Source organism: Schistocerca gregaria, chromosome 7, assembly GCF_023897955.1.
Source record: "Schistocerca gregaria isolate iqSchGreg1 chromosome 7, iqSchGreg1.2, whole genome shotgun sequence".
NCBI classification, from domain to species: domain Eukaryota; kingdom Metazoa; phylum Arthropoda; class Insecta; order Orthoptera; family Acrididae; genus Schistocerca; species Schistocerca gregaria.
The window spans coordinates 83,553,475-83,577,694 of NC_064926.1; the positions used below are offsets into that span (position 1 = coordinate 83,553,475).

General features: G+C 43.2%; 1 protein-coding gene across 1 annotated transcript in view; it reads left to right on the forward strand.

Annotated features, from left to right (window-relative positions):
- The window catches only part of LOC126282292 (zinc finger protein 628-like), a 522,299-nt gene that overhangs the window by 474,066 nt on the left and 24,013 nt on the right, over positions 1-24,220 (forward strand). Inside the window, exon 6 of the mRNA XM_049981945.1 lies at positions 15,433-16,050. Within this exon, the coding sequence (XP_049837902.1) occupies positions 15,433-16,050 (618 nt within the window). The remainder of the gene's footprint in view (positions 1-15,432; positions 16,051-24,220) is intronic.

The window sequence follows — 24,220 nt, forward strand, 5'->3', positions numbered from 1 at the left end:
TATGGCGAAGCAAGATGCGTAGAAGGTAGCACGACGTAAGCTCCAGAGTACCTGTTGCGATAGAGTGAAGAAAGTGCACAGGTTTTCGGACAGAACGTGTCGATCATCTGGGTCAACGTCAATTTCAGTAAACTCAAGTTATTACGTGCCTTTACCGTTATTTGGTTAGCAGAAGAGAGAAAAATTCTGCATACTCTTTCAGAAGCTTTTTCCAAATCCCATACATTATTGTTCTTCGCGACACTTAGAAAATGCGCAACTCTTGTGGTTCTACTTCAACCATACTCTTTATTCCACTGAAGTCGGATAATTTATTGAAGCGTACTATGCACAAGACATTAACCCCTACCTCACAAATGACGTTTGTTTCCGAAAGTGGCTACCAGTATTTAACACGTTATTCTAAAGCAGATTAACTGAAGCATAAAAGGGTTACTGAATTAAAAATGACATGACAAGAGATACGGCTTCAACTAAAGTACAAAGAACTTGCTGCGCCTTTTGTGAATGTTGCACATAAATTTAAGCATCAGTTATCAATGCAATCACTATAAAATTAGTTAGTGTTGTAGTATCTCGAGATGAATCGAAATCATACGGAGGTAACCACGTCAACGGAAGTTCATTAGCCGAGCATCTCTCCTCGTAAAGCGGAGAAACGGTGATTCTAAATACAGAGCAAGTGTTCCACATGCCGCACGGCAATAACTTACACTTCTGAAGGCAGGCGTTTTCCATCACCAGAGGCGACTATTAGCGATCTGAGGGGCCCCGACAACATAAGACCAGGTCGCTCGTCGAAAATATTGGGACGAGTTCGGCCGGCTATACAAATAATTGCTGTAATAACTTTTCGGCGGGCTATATATATATAATTGCTGTAATAACTTGCTTGACTGGCGTTAACGCGCTATGGTCATTTTGGTAGTTATACGATAATTATCTCGACTCGCATCATTCACCTTCTTACTGTCTGCCGAAAACTGAAACGCGAGATCACTAGCAACTGATGTTGCACGATAAACTTTCCGGTCTACTTACCCGCTTGAGCAAAACTGTAGATTTGCTGAAACGTTAGTATAAGTTTTGCTTAAAAAACATTTTCTCAGTACCTCCTTCATTAAAAGCGTTATTTATTTATCATTACTCTGCACTTGCTCTTGTTATGAAAACTAAAAGTAGGAAAGAACAAAATACTTGACCTCTACAAATAACCGTAATGTTGTACTTTGCTATGCATCGAATATGAAAGAATCTTCTAGACCAAAATCTGTTCTTTCGAAGTCTGAATAGCGTATGTATGATCAGGTGTCACATCCACTGGCAGGACTTGTTGATGTGAAACTATCGCCTAATGTCGATTGGTAGCTTTTATTTTCCTTCACTTAACACTTTTGATGTTTTCAGTCTGTGGAGTAGTTTATTCGCCTTTAGACGTCATGTCAGCGATACATTATGGACGTCAGTAAGAGATCACGGTTCCCCGGGGCCAAACCAAGCCCCCGCCTCATCACACGAGCGACAGATCACAGCCATGCGTCGCATGGGCGACCGATCACTTCACAGATTGCACGTGAGTGGGCAAATCATATCGATCCCCCGGTGATCGCATGGAAAGCCAAGGCATGCTGATGAATCGCATGCGGTTCGATTATATGACATGCCAGCCAGGCTGGTAGTACCGATGTGCAGAAAAGTTACCGCGACTCGTTATCAAGTGCGTCTGTGCAGTTTTGCTTCGTTCAGCTATGACAATGTTAAATAAGAACTATACGTTACAACGCAGTCAGAGACAACGAACTACTCTGAGAGGTAGGTAAAATCCAGCATTGCCATTTATATTAAATAGTATTTCTAGACCCAAACTAAGATTTTGCAATGCTTAGCGTTTTAAAGATCATGCTTGAGCAGCAGAAATTTTCGGGACTTAATAGTAACAAGTGTTTATACACAATGCTCAGTCTGACGATTTTGAGTTATTTATGAAACAACTATACATATTATTAAACATATAGCTTTTGAAAAGGATGCTTTATCATAATATTAAGAGGAAATTTTAATTAAATGTACAGGGCAAAGCTGTTATACAATTATACTCAAGTCCCTTGTCATTTAATATAATCTAACTATCCATTACAATATTTGTAATAACTGTTGTGGTAATTAACAGTGCTGCCATTGACGAAATTTCTATACAAACATCGAGACTGTGTACTTGAAATTAAACAATAGGACTAATGACGAAAAAGAATTGACGACTAACAGACGAAAAACGAATTCTATTATTACTCAGGTAGAGGTACCTTACATACATGGCGTCAGTGAAAAATGTAATATAATCATCAAAGTAGCCTTAATTTCTCAAGGAAAAATAAGCTTCAAAACAAGTTTCATAAATTGCAATTTCCGTATTTTTAATTAATTAATTTTTACAAGTGTTCGTGGGAATACGGAAATCAGCTGTGATTGCGAGCATCTGAACGGATACTGCGATTAGTTAAAACAATGTTGTCATAGCGAGAATGAATATTGTAACCCCCAAATCCTCCAAAAATAAACGAAAATGATACCTATTCAAAAACGCAGATAAAAATTCACTTGACGCCTTCCTGAGAGACGATCTCCACTCCTTCCAAATCACCAGTAGAAGTGTAGACCAGATGTGGCTTGAATTCAAAGAAATAGTATCGGCTGCAGTTGAGAGATTTATACCAACTAAATTAACAAACAGTGGAGCTGATTCTCCTTGGTACACAAAACGGCTCGAAACACTTTTGCAGAAACAACCAAAAAACACGCTAACTTTAGACAAACGCAAACTCTCCAAGATTGGCGATCTTTCACAGTCTCTCGAAATTTAGCGCAGGCTTCAATGAAAGACGCTTACAATAGTTTCTAAAGCGAAACTTTGTCTCTACAGCTAGCAGGAAATCCAAAGAGATTCTGGCCCTATGTAAAGTATGCTGGCGGCAAGATACAATCAATGCCTTCTCTGAGCGATACTAATTTGATATACCATCGACGACATTGCTGCCAAAGCAGAGTTTCTAAACACAGCCTTTCGAAATTCTTTCAGCGAAGAAGTAAATATTCGATTCAAGAACAGCTGCCAACATGAATAATGTAGAAGTAGATATCCTCGGAGTAGTGAAATAATTTGAATCACTTAAGAAAAAACATGCCTTCCGGTCCAGACTGTATACCAGTAATGGTCCTTTCAGAGTATGGTGATACAATAGTTCCATACTTAACAATCATATACAACCGTTTACCCTACGAAAGATCCGTATCCAAAGACTAGAAAGTTGCCCAGGTCATACCGATATTCAAGATAGGTAATAGGGCTAATTTATTAAATTACACTCCCATATCCTTAAAGTCGATATGCAGCAGGATTTTGGAACATATATTGTGTTCGAACATTATGAATTACCTCGAATAAAGCAGTCTATCGACACACAGTAAACGCGGATCTAGAAAATATCGTTCTTGTGAAACACCACTAGCTCTTTACTTACTCGAAGTGTTGAGTGCTATTAACAAGGTATTTCAAATTGATTCCGTATTTCTAGATTTCCAGAAGGCTTTTGACACTGTACCCCACAAGCGGCTCGTAGTGAAATTGCGTGCTTTTGGAATTTCGTCTCAGTTAGGTGACTGGTTATGTAATTTCCTGTCAAAAGCGTCACAGTTCTTAGTAACTGACGGAAAGTCATCGAGTAAAACAGAAGTGATTTCTGGCGTTCCCCAAGATAGTGTTTCAGGCCCTTTGGTGTTGCTCATCTACACTCCTGGAAATTGAAATAAGAACACCGTGAATTCATTGTCCCAGGAAGGGGAAACTTTATTGACACATTCCTGGGGTCAGATACATCACATGATCACACTGACAGAACCAAACGCACATAGACACAGGCAACAGAACATGCACAATGTCGGCACTAGTACAGTGTATATCCACCTTTCACGGCAATGCAGGCTGCTATTCTCCCATGGAGACGATCGTACAGATGCTGGATGTAGTCCTGTGGAAGGGCTTGCCATGCCATTTCCACCTGGCGCTTTAGGTGGACCAGCGTTCGTGCTGGACGTGCAGACCGCGTGAGACGACGCTTCATCCAGTCCCAAACATGCTCAATGGGGGACAGATCCGGAGATCTTGCTGGCCAGGGTAGTCGACTTACACCTTCTAGAGCACGTTGGGTGGCACGGGATACATGCGGACGTACATTGTCCTGTTGGAACAGCAAGTTCCCTTGCCGGTCTAGGAATGGTAGAACGATGGGTTCGATGACGGTTTGGATGTACCGTGCACTATTCAGTGTCCCCTCGACGATCACCAGAGGTGTACGGCCAGTGTAGGAGATCGCTCCCCACAACATGATGCTGGGTGTTGGCCCTGTGTGCCTCGGTCGTATGCAGTCCTGATTGTGGCTCTCACCTGCACGGCGCCAAACACGCATACGACCATCATTCGCACCAAGGCACAAGTGACTCTCATCGCAGAAGACGACACGTCTCCATTCGTCCCTCCATTCACGCCTGTCGCGACACCACTGGAGGCGGGCTGCACGATGTTGTGGCGTGAGCGGAAGACGGCCTAACGGTGTGCGGGACCGTAGCCCAGCTTCATGGAGACGGTTGCGAATGGTCCTCGCCGATACCCCAGGAGCAACAGTGTCCCTAATTTGCTGGGAAGTGGCGGTGCGGTCCCCTACGGCACTGCGTAGGATCCTATGGTCTTGGCGTGCATCCGTGCGTCGCTGCGGTCTGGTCCCGGGTCGACGGGCACGTGCACCTTCCGCCGACCACTGGCGACAACATCGATGTACTGTGGAGACCTCACGCCCCACGTGTTGAGCAATTCGGCGGTACGTCCATCCGGCCTCCCACATGCCCACTATACGCCCTCGCTCAAAGTCCGTCAACTGCACATACGGTTCACGTCCACGCTGTCGCGGCATGCTACCAGTGTTAAAGACTGCGATGGAGCTCCGTATGCCACGGCAAACTGGCTGACACTGACGGCGGCGGTGCACAAATGGTGCGCAGCTAGCGCCTTTCGACGGCCAACACCGCGGTTCCTCGTGTGTCCGCTGTGCCGTGCGTGTGATCATTGCTTGTACAGCCCTCTCGCAGTGTACGGAGCAAGTATGGTGGGTCTGACACACCGGTGTCAATGTGTTCTTTTTTACATTTCCAGGAGTGTATATGAATGATTTGGGAGACTATCTGAACAGTCGTCTTAGATTTTATGCTGATGACGCTGTTGCTTATCGACTAGTAAAGTTATCAGTAGATCAAAGTGAACTGCAAAATGATTTAGAAAATATATCTGTATGGTGCATAAAATTGTCAGTTTACCCTGAATAAGGAAAAGTGTGACATCATCCATGTGAGTGCTAGAAAAATCCCTTAAACTTGGCTTACACGATAAATTATTCAAATCTATTCAACCAAATGCCTAGGAGTTAAAATTACAAACAAAGTGGGAGTAACTCGCCGAAAATGTTGTGGGGAAGAGTAACCTAAGACTGCGGTTTATTGGCAGAACAGTTAGGAAATATAACAGATCTACGAAAGAGACTGCCTGCACTATGCTTGTCCTTTCTCCTTTAGAATACTGCAGCGCGATGTGGGATCCTTACCAGATAGGACTGACAGAGGAAAAGTTCAAAGAAGAGCAGGGCGTTTTGTATTTTCTCGAAGTATGGAAGAGAGTGTCACTGAAATTATACCGGGTTTGGGGTGGATATCATTAAAACAAGCTTTTTCGTAGCGGCGGAATCTTTTCACCAAATTTCAATCACCAATTTCGTCTCGGGATGCGAATATATTTTGTTGACGCCCACCTGTATAGGGAGAAATAATCACCGTAATAAAACGAGGGAAAGCAGAGTTCGCTCCGAAAGATATAGTTGTTCGTTATTTCCGCACGCGGTACGAGATTGGAATAATAGACACTTATTGTGAAGTGGTCCGATGAATCCTCTGCCGGGCCCTTAAATGTGGTTTGCAGAGTATCCATATAGATCTAAACTGTTGGTACACATAGCAACTCAATTTCCATATCAGAACTTCTCGACACAGTAGAGTTCGTAATACTGGATGAAAGTCCCTGGAAAATCGCTCGTGTGTGGCTGCAGTCCGTCACTCGATATCACATGTGCACGACCGCTGCCTTATCAGATGGAAGAAAAGCGTCCGGCTGCATGCCACCTATCCGTCCACAGGCGGCAGGTCTGCTAAGGGATGCTCACGGTCGCGATTTCCGATCTGGATAGTAAAAATTCTTGGCGTCGGGTGAGCGGACTCTCTGCTGTCGGTAAATGTCGAAATGGTACGGGGTCACATTGGCAAGCTGGAGACTAAGGGACGTTTACAGTTTGTGAAGGAAAGGAACACATACTATGATTTTCTTCTTCTTCTTCTTTTTTCTTAAGTCAGCGCAAGACCTCTGCCGTTAGAAATGTGAGAACAATTGCCGGTCATGACATAAGTAGCAAAGATGTGAAACGTCGACTTAGAAAAATTAATCAATTAATGTGCTAATAAACCTCTTACATTATTTGATTTTCAAACAGCTGAGCAGAACTGAACGTACTCAGACATTTCTCTCTTTACTTATTCTGATCAACACTAAACTGACACACAATATTTTTAGCGCAACGTAATCTGACTTTTAAAAATCCGTACAAAAGCATGGCCTTGAGTAACAATAACCTACAGCTTTCATGAATCAGTTATCTCACAAAAATCTTCGTTACTCGAACTACTGCAATACAGCGAGCACCACTACTGCCAGCTAAATAAGAGATTCTAACTACTGAAGGCACTAACTACTCATAGGCATAGTCAGCAAATGAAAGATTTTGATAGAGAACAAACAATGTATTTACCTTAATAATGTACCAAAGTCATTATATATATATATATATATATATATATATATATATATATATATATATATATATATATATATATATATATATATATATATATATATATATATAATCACTTCATGAAATACAGTCTGACAAATTTACTGTCTCTGATGGACACACGTCCAGATCATCCACTTTCAAAACTCCGCCATCTCTCTCCCCACATCCACCACTGTTGGCAGCTCACCTCCAACTGCGCAACGCTACGCGCTGTTAACAGCCAACTGCCCAACACTACAATAGCAAATTCCAACAATGCAAACCAGCCACAGACTGCACACAGCACAGTCAGTGATTTTCATATAGAGTGCTACGTGACCTTACCAACATAAAAACCTAAACAGCCTACTTACAGATGGAATGAAAGGAGACATCAGCAGGTGACTCGACAGGAGGCAGGGCATCTTTTGCTAAATGGCGACATAAATTGCCCTGTGAAGGAATTTCAGCAGCAGTGAAGTCTGAGTATTGTGTCCCTTTCTTCTCGTGAGTTCTGTGGGCGGCACAAAATGTTTAACGACACTGATAGACAATAATTTGATTGGCCAGAAGAATAAAATGTGCTAACTAAATCGGTATGTGGTCACGCCTAGGGAGAGAGCTCTGAAGAATGCAAAGAGGTCGCCACGGAGGAACACTTGTCGTTGAGAGACGAAAGTGGACGCCTGCCGAGACAGTAACGAAGACACTGGCTGGGCGTCAGTCGTCTCTGCCCTGGCAACTGCCAAAGGCACATCCACCGCTCGCCGAATCTGCGGGAGATACCGCCGACAGACTCCAGCACGCCTTCCGGCCGTTCTCGGACATCCAGTCAGTCGTCTGCAGCGCGCCTCCCTACGCACCGTTGGCAGCCTGGCCATCGCCTCCTAACTACAATACAGCTCTGTCATCGAAGTCTGCCTGCCCAGTTCCGGTTGTCTCACAGCAGCCGTGGTCAGACCCCGATAATCTTGTTACTGGTAACAGGCAAGCCATTACTCCGCTTCGTTTACAATTAGAAGTAAGCGAGCTCCTCGCCCAAGACTGGATGACCTGAGGGCTGTCGAAGGCCGCCTGCTTTGCGGCGTCATACGGATGTTCTGTGGAGGGGCAGAAGGCAGCGGGCCGCTCTGCCGGCCGTTTTGCCGTCTTCCCATATGTGGACCGCTGCTTCTCTATCGAATACCTCCGCAGTTGGCATCACGAGGCTACGTGCACCAATACCAGTCCTAGCTCCGGGGAAAATCCTTGGAGGTACCGGGGATCGAATCTGAGTCCTCCGCGTGGTAGCTTTCCATGCTGATCATTTATCTATGGAGGTAGACTTTATAATAGTAAATACCTGAGTACCATCCATGTCCGTGTATGTATTTATACAAATCTTCTCTTACGACATCTCCCCATGCCGCTCCCTCTGTCCATCTCCTCATATCTCCATTCACTCCTTCCTCTCTCTCTGTCAGTCTGCTCTTCGACCCTCTGTCCAATTGCTGTTTCCCCCTTTATCCATCTCCTTCTCCTGTTTTGATTCCACGCCCTCCACCTTTACTCCCTGCCATTCTTCTCCTGTCGCTATTCTGTCCATCTCCCCCTACCCTTCTCTCTGTCCATCTGCTCCCCTTCCCTGTCACTGTTCCTCTTCTCCTCCCAGTCTCTACATCTACATCTACACCTACATGGATACTTTGCAAATCACATTTATCTGCCCGACAGAGGGCTCATCGAACCACCTTCACAATAATTCTCTATTATTCTAATCTCATACAGCGCGCGGAGAAAACGAATACCCATATCGTTCGGTGCGAGCTCTGATTTCCCTTATTTTACTACGGTGATCTTTTCTCCCTATGTAGGTCAGCGTCAACAAAATATTTTCACATCCTGAGGAGAAGTCGGTGATTAAAATTTCGTGAGAAGATTCCGCCGCAATTAAACAGGCCTTTTGTTTTAACGATGTTGACCCCTAATCCTGTATCAGTTCAGTGACACTCCGTCCCCTATTTCGCGATAATACAAAACATGCTGCCCTTCTTTAAACTTTCTTGACATACTCCGTCGATCCTATCTGGCAAGAATCCCACAGTTCTCTAAAACAGGACGGATAAGCGTAGTGTAGGCAGTGTCTTTACTAGATACATTTTGTATATGTACTGTCAATAGAATGGTGTCTTTGGTTACCCTTCCCCACAACTTTTTCTATGCGTTCCGTCCAATTTACGTTGTTCGTAATTGTAATTCCCAGGTATTTAGTTGAATTAACGGCCCTTAGATTTGACTAATTTATCGTGCAACCCAAGTTTAGCGAATTCTTTGAGCACTCATGTGGGTGACCTCAGACTTTTGGTTGTTTAGGGTCAATTGCCAACTTTACCACCATACAGATATCTTTTCTAAGTCGTTTTTGAATTTGTTTTGATCTTCTGATAACTTTACTAGTCGATAAACGGCTGTGTCATCTGCAAACAACCCAAGATGTAGCAAAGGCCCTATAACACTACCTTGGGGTACGCCTGAAATCTCTCTGCCCATCTCTTCTTTCTCTCTCTCTCTCTCTCTCTCTCTCTCTCTCTCTCTCTCTCTCTTTCTCAGTGTTATCACAATCACCCCAACCGCTGGCTATCAGTTCTTACCCTCACAGTCTTTATTGGCAAATAATAACTAAAATCTGTACCAAATTTGATTGAAATCGTTCCAGGGCTCAGGTTGAGCTTCTACTCGTGGTTTTCGCACGTACACATATATGAAATTTACTTCAAGTCTATTTAACATATTCGACATCTATTAGTACACATGTTTCACATGCATCTTAGCGAATTTCGCCCTGCTGTTCCATATTCAAGAATGTGAATGTTGATGACGTCATATCTCCTGAACTATGTGTTCTACAATAATACATTTTTGTAAGTACATTCAGCGTTATATATGTAGACTCCCAACAAAATTTATATTAAATACAATTAATTAAGAGGTAATAAAGTTAAACGTAATGCTTCATGCGGTACTTCTACTATATGAACGGCAAAAATGTAATAAGCGATAAACTTTTTTTCTTTTCGTTATTTTTCGGGGGTTGTCACCCATAGGTAGTTTCATAAAGGTTTGAAATTATGTGTGAAATTCGTTGTGAGTCATTAAACTTCTACACTTTTGACAGTTAGGTGGTTCTTATCCTTACAGCAATTCTTTTCGGACGTTAAGTAATATGCGTACCAAGTTTTATGAAATTTGTCTTGTGATTTAGGAGGAAATGTGGGACATACACACATGCCTAAACACCGATATACTGCACGTATATCCTTTTTCATAATATCATATACATGGATGCAAATGCTGCCTACGGGATTGTAGTAACGCAACGATATTTTTTTGATAATCAGTCTGCCTTGTTTAGAACGTCGTTATTTAAATTACTTGCACGTATGTAATGTGATGCAATTACGGTACGTCACCAGCATTCACTTTTTAATTGTGCAGGCAGATGAAGTAGGCTTTTGTGATTCTTACAGTACCAGGATATTACGTGATGCAAGACCACGCCCAATCCGTCCTCTGTTATTATCCAGCTGAACTTGTGTTTGACCTCACACCCGAGTTTGATTTTACTTATTTTTAGCACGTGCTTGGGAGTACATTGAATAGTAGATATCGGTGAAGTATGTGAAGATCGTCAAAAAATAATCGTAATCTGAAGGGGTGTTAGAACACGACAGACAAAATAAATAACCATCTCCTCGTGTAACGAAAGTCAGTGGTGTTGTTACGGCACGGTGGGAAAAAAGAAAAACATGGAAGCTTTCTTTAACTGGCCTCTTATATAATAGGTAAAATAATCTCTGGATAATTACCAAGAATGTGGGAGCGTAAAGGATTAGATCCTAAGACGTAAACTACATTGACAGCGAAACGAACCGACCAAACTCCTTTGATCTTTGGTAGACTTTCCGAATCGAAGCACCATGCTACAGACTGCAGTGGACCGTTAGATGACAAGATTTTGTACTGACAGGCTACTATAGATTAGAAACTTCTCTCATGTTAAGGCTACCCTAATATCCGCTATATGGGATGCAGACACCATATTAACTGATACCGTTGCAAGATGCCACTTCCATAGACAGTTTCTTCCTTTCTGAAATAACATTAAATGTAACACTGAACTTCAGCAAGCGAATGATCTTTAGTTTCCTTATTGAACGTAATTCGAAAGTATATTTGTCCATGAAACCCTTCACAGGTGTCTGTATACGTTCATTTATTACACCACATTCGATTCTGTTAGAAATTAACATCTCTGGCTACCCGGAAGTTAACCGAGATTAGGCTAAGAGCTATTAGAAGATGCAAATGGTATGTGATAAGTAACACACTGAAAATATTCCAACATTAATTTCTTTTGAATACATTACGGGAGTGACAGTGATCAATACGTTACAAATATTTACTATTAAAAACAGTTCTGATCGCAATTTATTTAGTACGGTGACCGGCTTTGACCACTACTGTGGTCATCTTCAGACCAATGAGTAAGAACCTCCTTCTGCTAGAGAATCACTAGCAGAAGGAGGTTCTTACTCATTGGTCTGAAGATGACCACAGTAGTGGTCGAAACCGGTAACCTTACTAAATAAATTGTGATCAAGACTGTTTTTAATAGTAAATCTTCCAACAATGTTTGTAGCTAATACTTACTAAGTGCATCCGCGTAATTACTCAAAAAATACTTAATCGTGAGATCAAGCACTAAAAGATAATTGTAGAAAGACTGACCACTGCAACATCCAAATCTACCGAAAGTAAACGCAAAGTATATGTATTTAAAAAGAGCAGCTAAAAATTCGCGTGACGCTTTGCTGAGAGATAGCCTCCACGCCTTCCTAACTAATTATGTAAGTGTAGAAGAGATGTGGATTAAAATCAAAGAAATTAGTAAACAATTTTGCTGATCCCCCACGGTACACAAAAGAGGTCAGAGGACTGTTGCAGAAGCAACGAAAAAACAATGCGAAACATAAAAGACTGGCGGTGTTTCACTGACGCTCGAAACTTAGCACAGAGTACATCGCGAGATGCTTTTAATACATACCACAATCTCGAAACCTGACAGAAAAATCTAACCGGTTCTAGTTTTGTGGAAGGTACACCAGCACCAGGACACAACCAATACTTTCACTGCACGAAGCCAATTGTAATATAAACGCTGACAGTGCAACTAAAAAAAGTTGTTAAACAAAGGTTTCTGAAGTACCTCCACCAAACAACGCAAAGCAAATATTCCAAAACTCGAATCGTGGAATACTGCCAAAATGAGTAACATAGAAGTAGGTATCCTCGGACTAGCGAATCAACTTAATGTGCTTAATAAAAGCAAGTATTCCGATCTAGATCGCATACAAACAAGGTTTCTTTCACAGTATGCAGATATGATCGTAGACAACCACTCGTTTGACGAAAGATCAGTACCAAAAGGCTGGAAATTTGAACAGGTCACATCAGTACTCAAGAAGGGAAATAGCAATGTCCCGCTTAATTACAAACCCGTTTCACTAACGTCGATTTGCAATAGGATATCGAAATATACACTGTGATCGAACTTCATGAATTACCTCGAAGGTAATAGTCTACTGAAACACTCTCAGCACATATTAAGAATATATCGCTCATCTGAATCACAGTTAGGTTATTTTTCGTACCAAGTTTTCTGTTGTATTGACAGGTGCTCTCAAATTGGTTGTGTATTATTAGATTTCCAGAAGACTTTTGACACAGTTTTTTCAAGCTTCTTCTAATCAGATTTCGTGCCTATGGAGTACTGTTTCAGCTTTGGGACATTTCCTCTCAGAAAAGTAGCAGTTTGTAGTAATTGGCGGTAAGTCGCCAAATAAAATAGAAGTGGTATCCGTCGTTCCGCTACGAAGTGTTATAGGCCCACTGCTGCTCCTAGTCAACGTAAACTAGTTTGGAGATAATCTGAGCAGCCTTCTTAGAATGTTTGCAGATGATGCTGCCAATTAGCGTCCTATAAAATCATCAGAAGAGAAAAATCAATTGCAAAATTACTTAGACACTATATCTGAATGGTACGAAAGATGGTACTTGTCTCTGTGAGGTCATCCACGTGAGTGTGAAAGAAATACGTTAAATTTCGATTACACGATAAATAACACAAATTAAAATGCTGTAAATTCGACTAAATACATTGGAATTACAATTACGATCAACTTAAATGGCAATGATAACATAGATAATGTTGTGGCAAAGGCAAACCAAATTCTACTTTTTACTGGCAGAACGGTTACAACAGGTTTACTACGCTGGAGTACTGCTAGGTTGTTCGTGATCCTTACCAGATAGAATTGACGGGGAGGCCGAAAGAAGTTCAAAGAAAGGCAGCTCCTTTTGTATTATCGCGAAATAAGTGAGACAGTGCCACGACTATATGCGAGTTGGGATGTCCATCATTAAAACAAAGGAATTTTTCACTGCGAAGAAATTTTTTCACGAATTTCCGGTCACCAGCTTTAGCAACCGTATAGAAATAGACCGAAAGAGTTTCAAAGAACCCTCTTCCAGTCACTTCAAGTGTGAACTGTAGAGTTATCATGTAGATGTAGATGTAGATGTAGATTTAGATACAGATGCTAAAGGCGCATGCTAGATGCGTTAAGTGAATCAGTGTGTTCGTCATGTTCCAGCTGTGCCTTCAGCATTTGGTTTACCGGTCAGACATTTTTTGAATCACGACACCAGAATCCTTCGTATTAGTTTATTTTATTTATTTATATATTTATTTATTGCCAAATTATAGACCTGTTACCGGATGTTTAAAACATGTACATCTTACAATTTTCGTTTTTCACTTTTTTACAGTTTTCTTTCCTTTTGTTTTATCTACAACATTTACAAAGAATGGTAATTTTCAAAATAACAATAATTTAAGGTTGAAATATAAATAAAATTTTGTTGTTTATTAAGAAGAATATAAAAAGAAGATAGGATAGATGAGAGATTTGTTAGTACCATCACCGAGTGTGACTGACGGTGAATACCTCGGAATGGTTTCTGCGAGCCGTTGACGGCCAGTCACACACATACACACACACACACACACACACACACACACACACACACACATACACACACACACACACAAATGGTTATTAGTAGAGAAATAATGTTTCTTATCCTATTTGTTACTAATCCTATGTATTACCTACTTGAGGTGCCCATCCATGTACAGAATTTGGTGTTTTCTTGGCTAGATTTCCAGAAATTTGCTTATTTACTGTCACATCTCAGCTTCCTCCTCCTGTTCCTTCTCATTGACACTATTTTCGCTGTCTCTGTGGGTATCGCTGTCCATCCTATGGAGATTTCTGTTACGCTGCACATAGGTATGTCTGTGATGTCGTGTCCGCATATACTTTTCATGTGTTGTTTTAGAAATACTGTTTGCCAGTGCGTTTAATTGTGCCCATTGTTCTTCGTCTCTTATTGCTGTGTATATATCTATGTCTGTATCTGCGTGTAATCTAAGTGTAGTGTATGTCTATTGTTCGCGTATTGCCCGCAGAAAAAGACAGTTTGTTCTGGGGAACCTTCTTCCCCGCATGTGCATGTAGGTGTCTGCCTCTGACTCACGCGGTTTAAGTGCGTAGGATAAGGTCCGTGCCCGGTTAAGAAATGTACCACACCGCGGCTGGGATCTATATGTCTCATCCTCAACCGCTCCGTTATGTCAGGGAGGAAGTAGTGCAGTCTACGTCCCTTATCACTTACATCCCATTCACCTTGCCATGTATCCAAACGCCAAATTTTAAGGAGACGTATCGTCTCTATGGGCACACCAGTTATTACTTTCGTAACTTTACAAAAACAGATATAATGTCTTATGGGATAACAGCAATCAGTGATTTTATAACTTTCGTAACTGTTGGTGAATTTTCCATGTATACCACACATTACTTGTGTCTTTTAGTAGTTTTTAGCATGATCAGTTCTAATTAAAGTGCTGGTTATCTTAAGATGTAAGTTTTAACAAAAACAGTTCTGACGTAATAATCGCACATATAGCGACATCGTTCGTGCTTGTACGTTCACATTAGCCAGCTGTGGAAGCACAGAACGATCAAGATTATTAACTATTTAATATGTTGTCCATTCCAAATCCGGGTGCCGAATGCACATAACAAACTGTACTAACCACTGTTCCGGGACTACAGACCACTTGCTTTCCTGTCTAAAGTAAGCAGTTTCGCAATGGGTTGTTATTAATGTGAAGTGTTTCTGTATTATAGATAGTCTACATCTTGTTACCATGACTGTCGTGGATGCCGAATATGAATTAAATTACCGAAATTAGTCCAAAATCTTTTATTTTCGAACTAATGATACTCCACTTCCACTACCGCTCGTGGGTTCCAAACTTCGCTCCCCGTACGGTCTGTCCACAAGTATCGCATTGGGTTCAGCACTTCCGCTGTTACACTCGTGGTTGTCTTCCCGTCCACAGCATCGAGACGGCCCCGGGGCGCCGGCTGCTCGCCAAGCCGTCCATACGGAGGAAGACAGCCCCCGCCTGAAGCGGCTGCTGGGTGGGGGACCCCCAGACAAGAAGGTGCGGCCAGACACCAACAACAACAGCAGCAATCTGACGGCCGTCACGTCACCGCAGCAGCTGCAGCAGCGCCTATGGGTCTACCAGCCGCCTCCACCGCCTCCTCCTCCTCCTCATCTTCCTCCAACACCAGCAATAGCACCAGCACCTCCACCTCCCCCTCCACCACCACCTCCACCAACAACAACTGCACCCCTCGGCGTATCTCCGCAGCAGATCCATCCGCACACTCAGACTCTGCCACCACCACCGCCGCCCCCAGCGGCCCCACCACCTCCAGTGATGCCCTCACAGCAGCCAGCACTCTTCCAGGAACTCCAGCCACCCCAGCCGTCGCAGTCGCACCCTCCGTGTCCCCTTCGACAGCAGCCGCCAGACCCACCAGAGTCATCAGGGAAACCTCAAGACCTGGTGGCAAACCCGGTCTCAGCCGCCGACACCGCCGTTGATCCGCAGAGAAAACATAAATGTGAAGAATGCGGCAAGCTCTTTGGCACCAAGACGTCTCTCAAGGTATGTACACTTGTAAAGTTGTTCGCTTCACTAATTTAGGTACAGGAGTGAGTGCTTCACTAACTAGAACTGTGAGTACAAATCTATTCAGCATAAACTAAGTAAGGGAACGACTTCATGAGGTTAATGCTGCCTAGAAAAGGAACGAAATATTCATATCATGTGTCTAAATAAAATATGAGTCTGCGATAAAGGAATTATTTGTTGCAGAGTACATTGCACGATTCTCATTCTTGCCTTCTCCCAGTTCCTTAAGGAATCCGCAATGTTAGACACTGGTTTTGGCAGTGGTAGTGTAATTTCATGAGAAAATGCCCTTCCTGATACCACCACTTCACAAATAACGGAATCTGTGAACAACTTCAGACTGTAGATCTGGTGGTCTAAGTTGATAAAGTTTTCTAAGTGTTTGGAGAGGATGTGACTTAGTGGGGAGTGGTTACCATCCGTCATTTAGCAAGCTGTGTGCGGAAAACCGCTTAAAAACTTCATCCAGTCTGGTCAGCTCACCAGTGCTGATTAATCACTAATGCGGATTCGATCCAGGGCTACATTGCTCTCCATGTTCTAGAAGTTGCGGTGGAAATGATGTCAGCTGTCTGGAGATATATATAGAATGTGGTCCATTGATCGTGACCAGGCCAAATATCTAAGGAAATAAGGATCAAACGAAAAAACTACAAAGAACTAAACTCGTGTCGCTTGAAGGGGGAAACCAGATGGCGCCATGGTTGGCTCACTAGATGGCGCTGCCATAGGCCAAACGGATATCAACTGCGTTTTTTTGAAAATAGGAACCACCATTTTTATTACATATTCGTTTAGTACGTAAATAAATATGAATGTTTTAGTTGGACCACTTTTTCGCTTTGTGATGGATGGCGCTTTAATAGTCACAAACGTATAAGTACGTGGTATCACGTAACATTCCGCCAGTACCGACGGTATTTTCTTCGTTATACATTACCAGCGTTAAAATGAACCGTTTACCAATTGCGGAAAAGGTCGATATCGTCTTGATGTATGGCTATTGTGATCAAAATGCCCAGTGGGCGTCTACTATGTATGTCGTTCGGTTTCCTGGAGGATATCATCCAATTGTTCGGACCGTTCACCGGATAGTTACGTTATTTAAGGAAACAGGAAGTGTTCAGCCACATGTGAAACGTTAACAACGACCTGCAACCAATCAGGATGCCCAAGTAGATGTTTTAGCTACTGTCGCGGTTAATTTTCACATCAGTAGCAGACAAATTGCGCGAGAAACGAGAATCTCTAAAACGTCGGTGTTGAGAATGCTACATCAACATCGATTGCACCCGTACCATATTTCTATGTACCAGGAATTGCATGGCGAGGACTTCGAACATCCTGTACAGTTCTGCCACTGGGCACAAGAGAAATTACGGGACGATGACAGATTTTTTTGCACGCGTTCTATTTAGTGACGAAGCGTCATTCACCATTAACGGTAACGTAAACCGGCATAATATGCACTATTGGGCAACGGAAAATCCACGATGCTTGCGCCAAGTGGAACATCAGCGACCTTGGCGGGTTAATGTATGGTGTGGCGTTATGGGAGGAAGGATAATTGGCCCCCATTTTATCGATGGCAATCTAAATGGTGCAATGTATGGTGATTTCCTACGTAATTTTCTACCGATGTTACTACAAGATGTTTCACTGCATGACAGAATGGCAGTGTACTTCCTACATGATGGATGTCCGCCACATAGTCCATATCCAGTTGAAGCGGTATTGCGTAGCATATTTCATGACAGGTGGAATGGTCGTCGAAGCGCCATAGCCGCGCGGAATCAGCCGAGCGGTCTAGGGCGATGCAGTCATGGACTGTGCGGCTGGTCCCGGCAGAGGTTCGAATTCTCCCTCAGGCACGGGTGTGTGTGTGTTTGTCCTTAGGATGATGTAGATTAAGTAGTGTGTATGCTTTGAGACTGATGACCTTAGGAGTTAAGTCCCATAAGATTTCACACACCTTTGAACATTTCGAAGCTCCATAGCATGGCCCGCACGTTCATCGAATCTGACGTCCCCGGATGTCTGTCTGTGGGGAAAGTTGAAGGATATTTACTATCGTGATCCACCGACAACGCCTGTCAACATGCGTCAGCGCATTGCCAATGCATGTGCGAACATTACGAAGGCGAACTACTCGCTATTGAGAGGAATGTCGTTACACTTATTGCCAAATTCATTGAGGTTGATGGACATTATTTTCAGCATTTATTACATTAATGTGGTATTTACAAGTAATCACGCTGTAGGAGTATGCGTTCTCAGAAATGATAAGTTCACAAAGGTACATGTATCACATTGGAACAACCGAAATAAAATGTTCAAACGTACCTACGTTCTGTATTTTAATTTAAAAAACCTACCTGTTACCAACTGTTCGTCTAATATTGTGAGCCATATGTTTGTGACTATTACAGCACCATCTTATCACAAAGCGAAAAAGTGGTCCAACTATAACATTCATATTTCTTTACGTACTACACGAACGTGTAATAAAAAGTGGGGGCTGTTATTTTAAAAAACGCAGTTGATATCCGTTTGACCTATGGCAGCGCCATCTAGCGGGCCAACCATAGCGCCATCTAGTTTCCCCCTTCAAGCTAGACAAGTTTCGTTCTTTGTAGTTTTTTCGTTTGATGCTTATTTCGTGAGATATTTGGCCCCGTCACTATCAATGGACCACCCTATGAAGACTCCACCATTGGGTGCAATGCAAGCGACCAGATGTTGCAAGATATATTGTCTCACTCTTTCGAAGGGTCCAAGCTGCAGCCTAATAGCGTCACAGTCGATATGGACTCTCTGCTCAAGCTTCTGAGTGTGCCAAATGCCTTTATGAGGTGTACAACTTGTTATGTGCAGAGATTTTATTTAAGGGCTGATTCATTTTGTGATTTTTGGGGCTGTTCTTCAAACAATGATTTGTCCCACTCATTCAAGTTTCAGTGATCATGATCTGCAATGTTAATATCAATTTTATGAGTGTTGCCCTCTGTTCCACGTTTTCATGACGAAAATGCAGTGGAAATTTATGCCTTCCAAGGGAACAGCCATGTTTATACTTCCCTAGTTCGCTGAACATTCATGAGCTCCATCGAAGCTTTTCCATTACTTCCAAATCTTCACATAGGACAGTGGATGCGGAGAGTACATTCTACCAGTACTGATTCATATCCTATTCACAGATTGAGGAAGATGTGTGCATTAGCCCGTCATATCTTCTTCTGGTAAACCTTTAGTAGGATACACGATGGTGGAAATATAAAGGTCATATAGTTTCTTTGAATAAGAATAAAAGAACCTTATCTCCCCCAGCAGGAGCAAACATTGCATAAAGGTCACCGGCATCCGTGTCAGTTTCATTCGGATGCGATATACAGTGGGGCCAGCACACTGCTCTCCCATTCGTATTGTTTAAATTTACAAAAACGGATTTCGCAAGCACTACTTTGCTATTCTTCCAAGCACTCCTGTTTAAATTAGCTGAGAATTTCTGTTACACTTTCGTGTGGGCTGTAACGAAATTTTACTATCCTAACACCTAATCTCTTCAACATCGGCTGTCGTGTGCTTGGTAAGGACACTAAACACATTAACAACAGAGCATATCGCACTAACTTCTTCAAAGAGATTTCCTATACAGATGCGTTGCATTTTCCCAGTAGCAATGTTACGTCTTGCATTAGATTTCCTAATAATGGCATTATGTGACTGTCTCATTTTCTGTCGCGTCTTAATTCTACCGCTAAATACTTACATTAAGTGACGTGCTCAAGATGTTCATCGCTGGTCTTTTAGTCAGGTAGTATATTTTTCTTTCTCTCGTTATAGTCACTGTGTTACACTTATCCACTGTGGAAGAGAGATACTATTCTTTGCACAGAGTGGAAATTTCGTCTAAATCTTCCAGCAGTTCATTACGATAGTTCAACGACATACTCTTCTGTACACAACAGCATCACTAGCGAACAGAGCGTTAGTGCTACTCATAGTGTCTGATAAATCGTTTAAGTACACAGAAAACACTAGAGGTTGGATCACACCTCTTTAGTTGCTTTCGGTTGTATGGAATGTTAGCCGCTCAACATAACGTGCAGCGCTCTATTAGACAAGTATTCCTCGATCAGTCACATATACGAACATACTCTGTATAATCGTATCCTGGTTGTTTGTCCTCAGTGCGATACCGTGCTGAACGCTGTTCAGAATTCCAAGAAGACGGTGTCTACCCGTCCACATGCATCTATTATTTACGAGAGGTCGTGCATGAATAAAATAAGCTGCTTTTCACATAAGTAGTTTTTCGTGCACCCGAAGCTACGTGTCCTGCACAAACTTCATAGTTTTTAGAGGCTCCGCGATCCTGCAGAAGATAGGCATCATCAGTATTCCTATGTAATCCTGTGAATCCGATCATTGACCTATTTCCCGATAAGCGATTTGTGTTCGCTTCCAAACACACGTGTTTATTCGCTGAGATTCATGGCCTCAGAAGATGGGAGCTACAGGAGATTTTCACTGCCTTGTATTCGCTGCCACATGAACTGGTGTTCGGTTAGGGTTTGATGTTGTGTCCAATTTAAATACTCCTATTTGTTTACAGTGCCAAGGATGCTAATATCGATATCTACTACCTGTGAATGGGAGGCGATCAAGTGCCGATACGGTATTATCGTTATGGGTGATTACATGTTTAACCGAGAAATTTAATATTTCGGCTTTCGGTCTTCTGTCTTCATTCTCAGCACCACTCTGATGTACATTTGCATTCACATCTAAATACATATTACATAAATAACGGTAAGGTGCCTGGCAGAGGGTAATTGTGCGAATACTAGTCATTTATATTCCTGTTCCACTCACAAATACACTCCTGGAAATGGAAAAAAGAACACATTGACACCGGCGTGTCAGACCCACCATACTTGCTCCGGACACTGCGAGAGGGCTGTACAAGCAATGATCACACGCACGGCACAGCGGACACACCAGGAACCGCGGTGTTGGCCGTCGAATGGTGCTAGCTGCGCAGCATTTGTGCACCGCCGCCGTCAGTGTCAGCCAGTTTGCCGTGGCATACGGAGCTCCATCGCAGTCTTTAACACATGGTAGCATGCCGCGACAGCGTGGACGTGAACCGTATGTGCAGTTGACGGACTTTGAGCGAGGGCGTATAGTGGGCATGCGGGAGGCCAGGTGGACGTACCGCCGAATTGCTCAACACGTGGGACGTGAAGTCTCCACAGTACATCGATGTTGTCGCCAGTGGTCGGCGGAAGGTGCACGTGCCCGTCGACCTGGGACCGGACCGCAGCGACGCACGGATGCACGCCAAGACCGTAGGATCCTACGCAGTGCCGTAGGGGACCCCACCGCCACTTCCCAGCAAATTAGGGACATTGTTGCTCCTGGGGTATCGGCGACGACCATTCGCAACCGTCTCCATGAAGCTGGGCTACGGTCCCGCACACCGTTAGGCCGTCTTCCGCTCACGCCACAACATCGTGCAGCCCGCGTCTAGTGGTGTCGCGACAGGCGTGAATGTAGGGACGAATGGAGACGTGTCGTCTTCAGCGATGAGAGTCGCTTCTGCCTTGGTGCCAATGATGGTCGTATGCGTGTTTGGTGCCGTGCAGGTGAGCGCCACAATCAGGACTGCATACGACCGAGGCACACAGGGCCAACACCCGGCATGATGGTGTGGGGAGCGATCTCCTACACTGGCCGTACACCTCTGGTGATCGTCGAGGCGACACTGAATAGTGCACGGTACATCCAAACCGTCATCGAACCCATCGTTCTACCATTCCTAGACCGGCAAGGGAACTTGCTGTTCCAACAGGACAATGCACGTCCGAATGTATCCTGTGCCACCCAACGTGCTCTAGAAGGTGTAAGTCAACTAACCTTGCCAGCAAGATCTCCGGATCTTTCCCCCATTGAGCATGTTTGGGACTGGATGAAGCGTCGTCTCACGCGGTCTGCACGTCCAGCACGAACGCTGGTCCAACTGAGGCGCCAGGTGGAAATGGCATGGCAAGCCGTTCCACAGGACTACATCCAGCATCTCTACGATCGTCTCCATGGGAGAATAGCAGCCTGCATTGCTGCGAAAGGTGGATATACACTGTACTAGTGCCGACATTGTGCATGCTCTGTTGCCTGTGTCTATGTGCCTGTGGTTCTGTCAGTGTGTTCATGTGATGTATCTGACCCCAGGAATGTGTCAATATAGTTTCCCCTTCCTGGGACAATGAATTCACGGTGTTCTTATTTCAATTTCCAGGAGTGTAGATCAAGGGAAAAGCGACTGTCTGTCTGGCTCATTACGAGCCTTGATTTCTCTCATCTATTGTTCATGGTCCTAACGCGAAATAAAAGTTGGTAGCAGCAGGATCATTGTACAGTTATCTTCGAACACCGGTTTTCTCTATAGTGTTCCTTAAAAGAACTTCGCTTTCCCTAGAGGGAATCATCTCCGCAATAGTTTTGTGTTGATCGAACTTAACGGTAACAAAGCTAGGAGCCCATCTCTGAATTGTTTTGATGTCTTCCTATAATTTGACCAGGTCGTAGTCTCAAACACTGGATAACATCCGAGAAAGGGTCGCACTAGAATTCTGTATGTGGTCTCCCTTACAGACGAATTACACTTTCCTAAAAGTCTCCCAGTAAATAAGCATCGAGCACTAACCTTACCCACTACAATCCTTACATACAAGTCCCATTTCAAATCGCTTTTCGCTGTTACACTTAGATATTAGGTCTACCTGACTATGTCAAGTAGCACTTTACTATCGCTGTATTCGAAGTAATACGAGATTGTTTTTCCTACTCATCGGCGCTAACTTACATTTTTCTGCATTTAGAGCTGGCTGCCATTCACCGTACCAGTTAGTAGTTCTGTCTAACTCATCTTGTATCCTCCTACAGTCACTCAATGTCGGTACTTTTGCGTACTCCAGAGAATCGTCAGCAAACAGCCGCAGGTTACTGCTCACCTTGTCCTTCAGATAAGTTATGTATACAAGAATAATAATGGTCTTGTCACACTTCCCTGGCGAATACCGGTCGATATACTTGTCTCTGATGAAACTCGCTATCTAGGAGAACGTACTGGTTCCTGTAACTTAAGACGTCTTCGAGCCACTCACATTCGTGGGAACCTATTCCGTATCCTCGTACCTTAGTTAACAGTCTGTAGTGGGCACAGTGTCAAATGCTTTTCAGATATCAAGGAGAATAGAATCTGCCTTTTTCTTTCCAAGTTCTCAAGAATCGTGTGAGAAAATAACACCTTAAATTTTTGCACGAGCGATGCTTTCTAAAGCCTTGTCAATCTCTAAAAAGGAGCTTCTCCGTCTCAAGAAACTTTATTGTATTCGAAGCGTGAATATATTCAAGAATTCTGAAGCCAAGTGGTTTTGTGGATATTAATCTGTGATTTTACGGTTTACTACTTTTAGTCTTCCTATGCACTGGAATCTCCCGCGCTAATCTCCAGTCGGTGGGGAATTTGCGTTGGGTGGGAGATTCGCTGGCTATGAATGTGGTCATTGCCATAAAATACTCATAGTAAAACCGAAATGGGATTCCGTCCGGACCAGGCGACACATTTAGTTTCGATCACTGCAGATACTTCTCTACACCGGGGTGCCCAACAGAATATCCTCCGAATGGGAGTCTGTGCAATGGTCAAATGACGGTACACTTGATGATTAACTTCACTCAGGTTATTTCACATTTGGAATCGAATATAAACTCATTCGATACCAGCGAATTCTGTCCTGAAATTCAGACTCTGCAGCCACTGGCTTCTACCGTGCCATTACGAGAAATACTCCAGTCTGAATTTGGAATTTCGTATCTATTCACTTCCAGCGTCAAACAACTTTCTGTTTCTAATACGTATGACTTCATCGTCATCTAGACTCCAGGCCTATTCCGTCTTTGAAGTACCCACCCAGCTTTTTCTTGGTCTTTCTAACGAACTTTCACCTAAGGAGCTAAAGTATATGGTGTGGTTTGGTAGTCTCGAATGTGGCATACTTAGTAGAAGTTGTAGCTAGGTTTGTCGATTGGACTTGATCTTGCCTTTTGTAGCATATCCTAAGGTCTTCTCTTGTGCCTT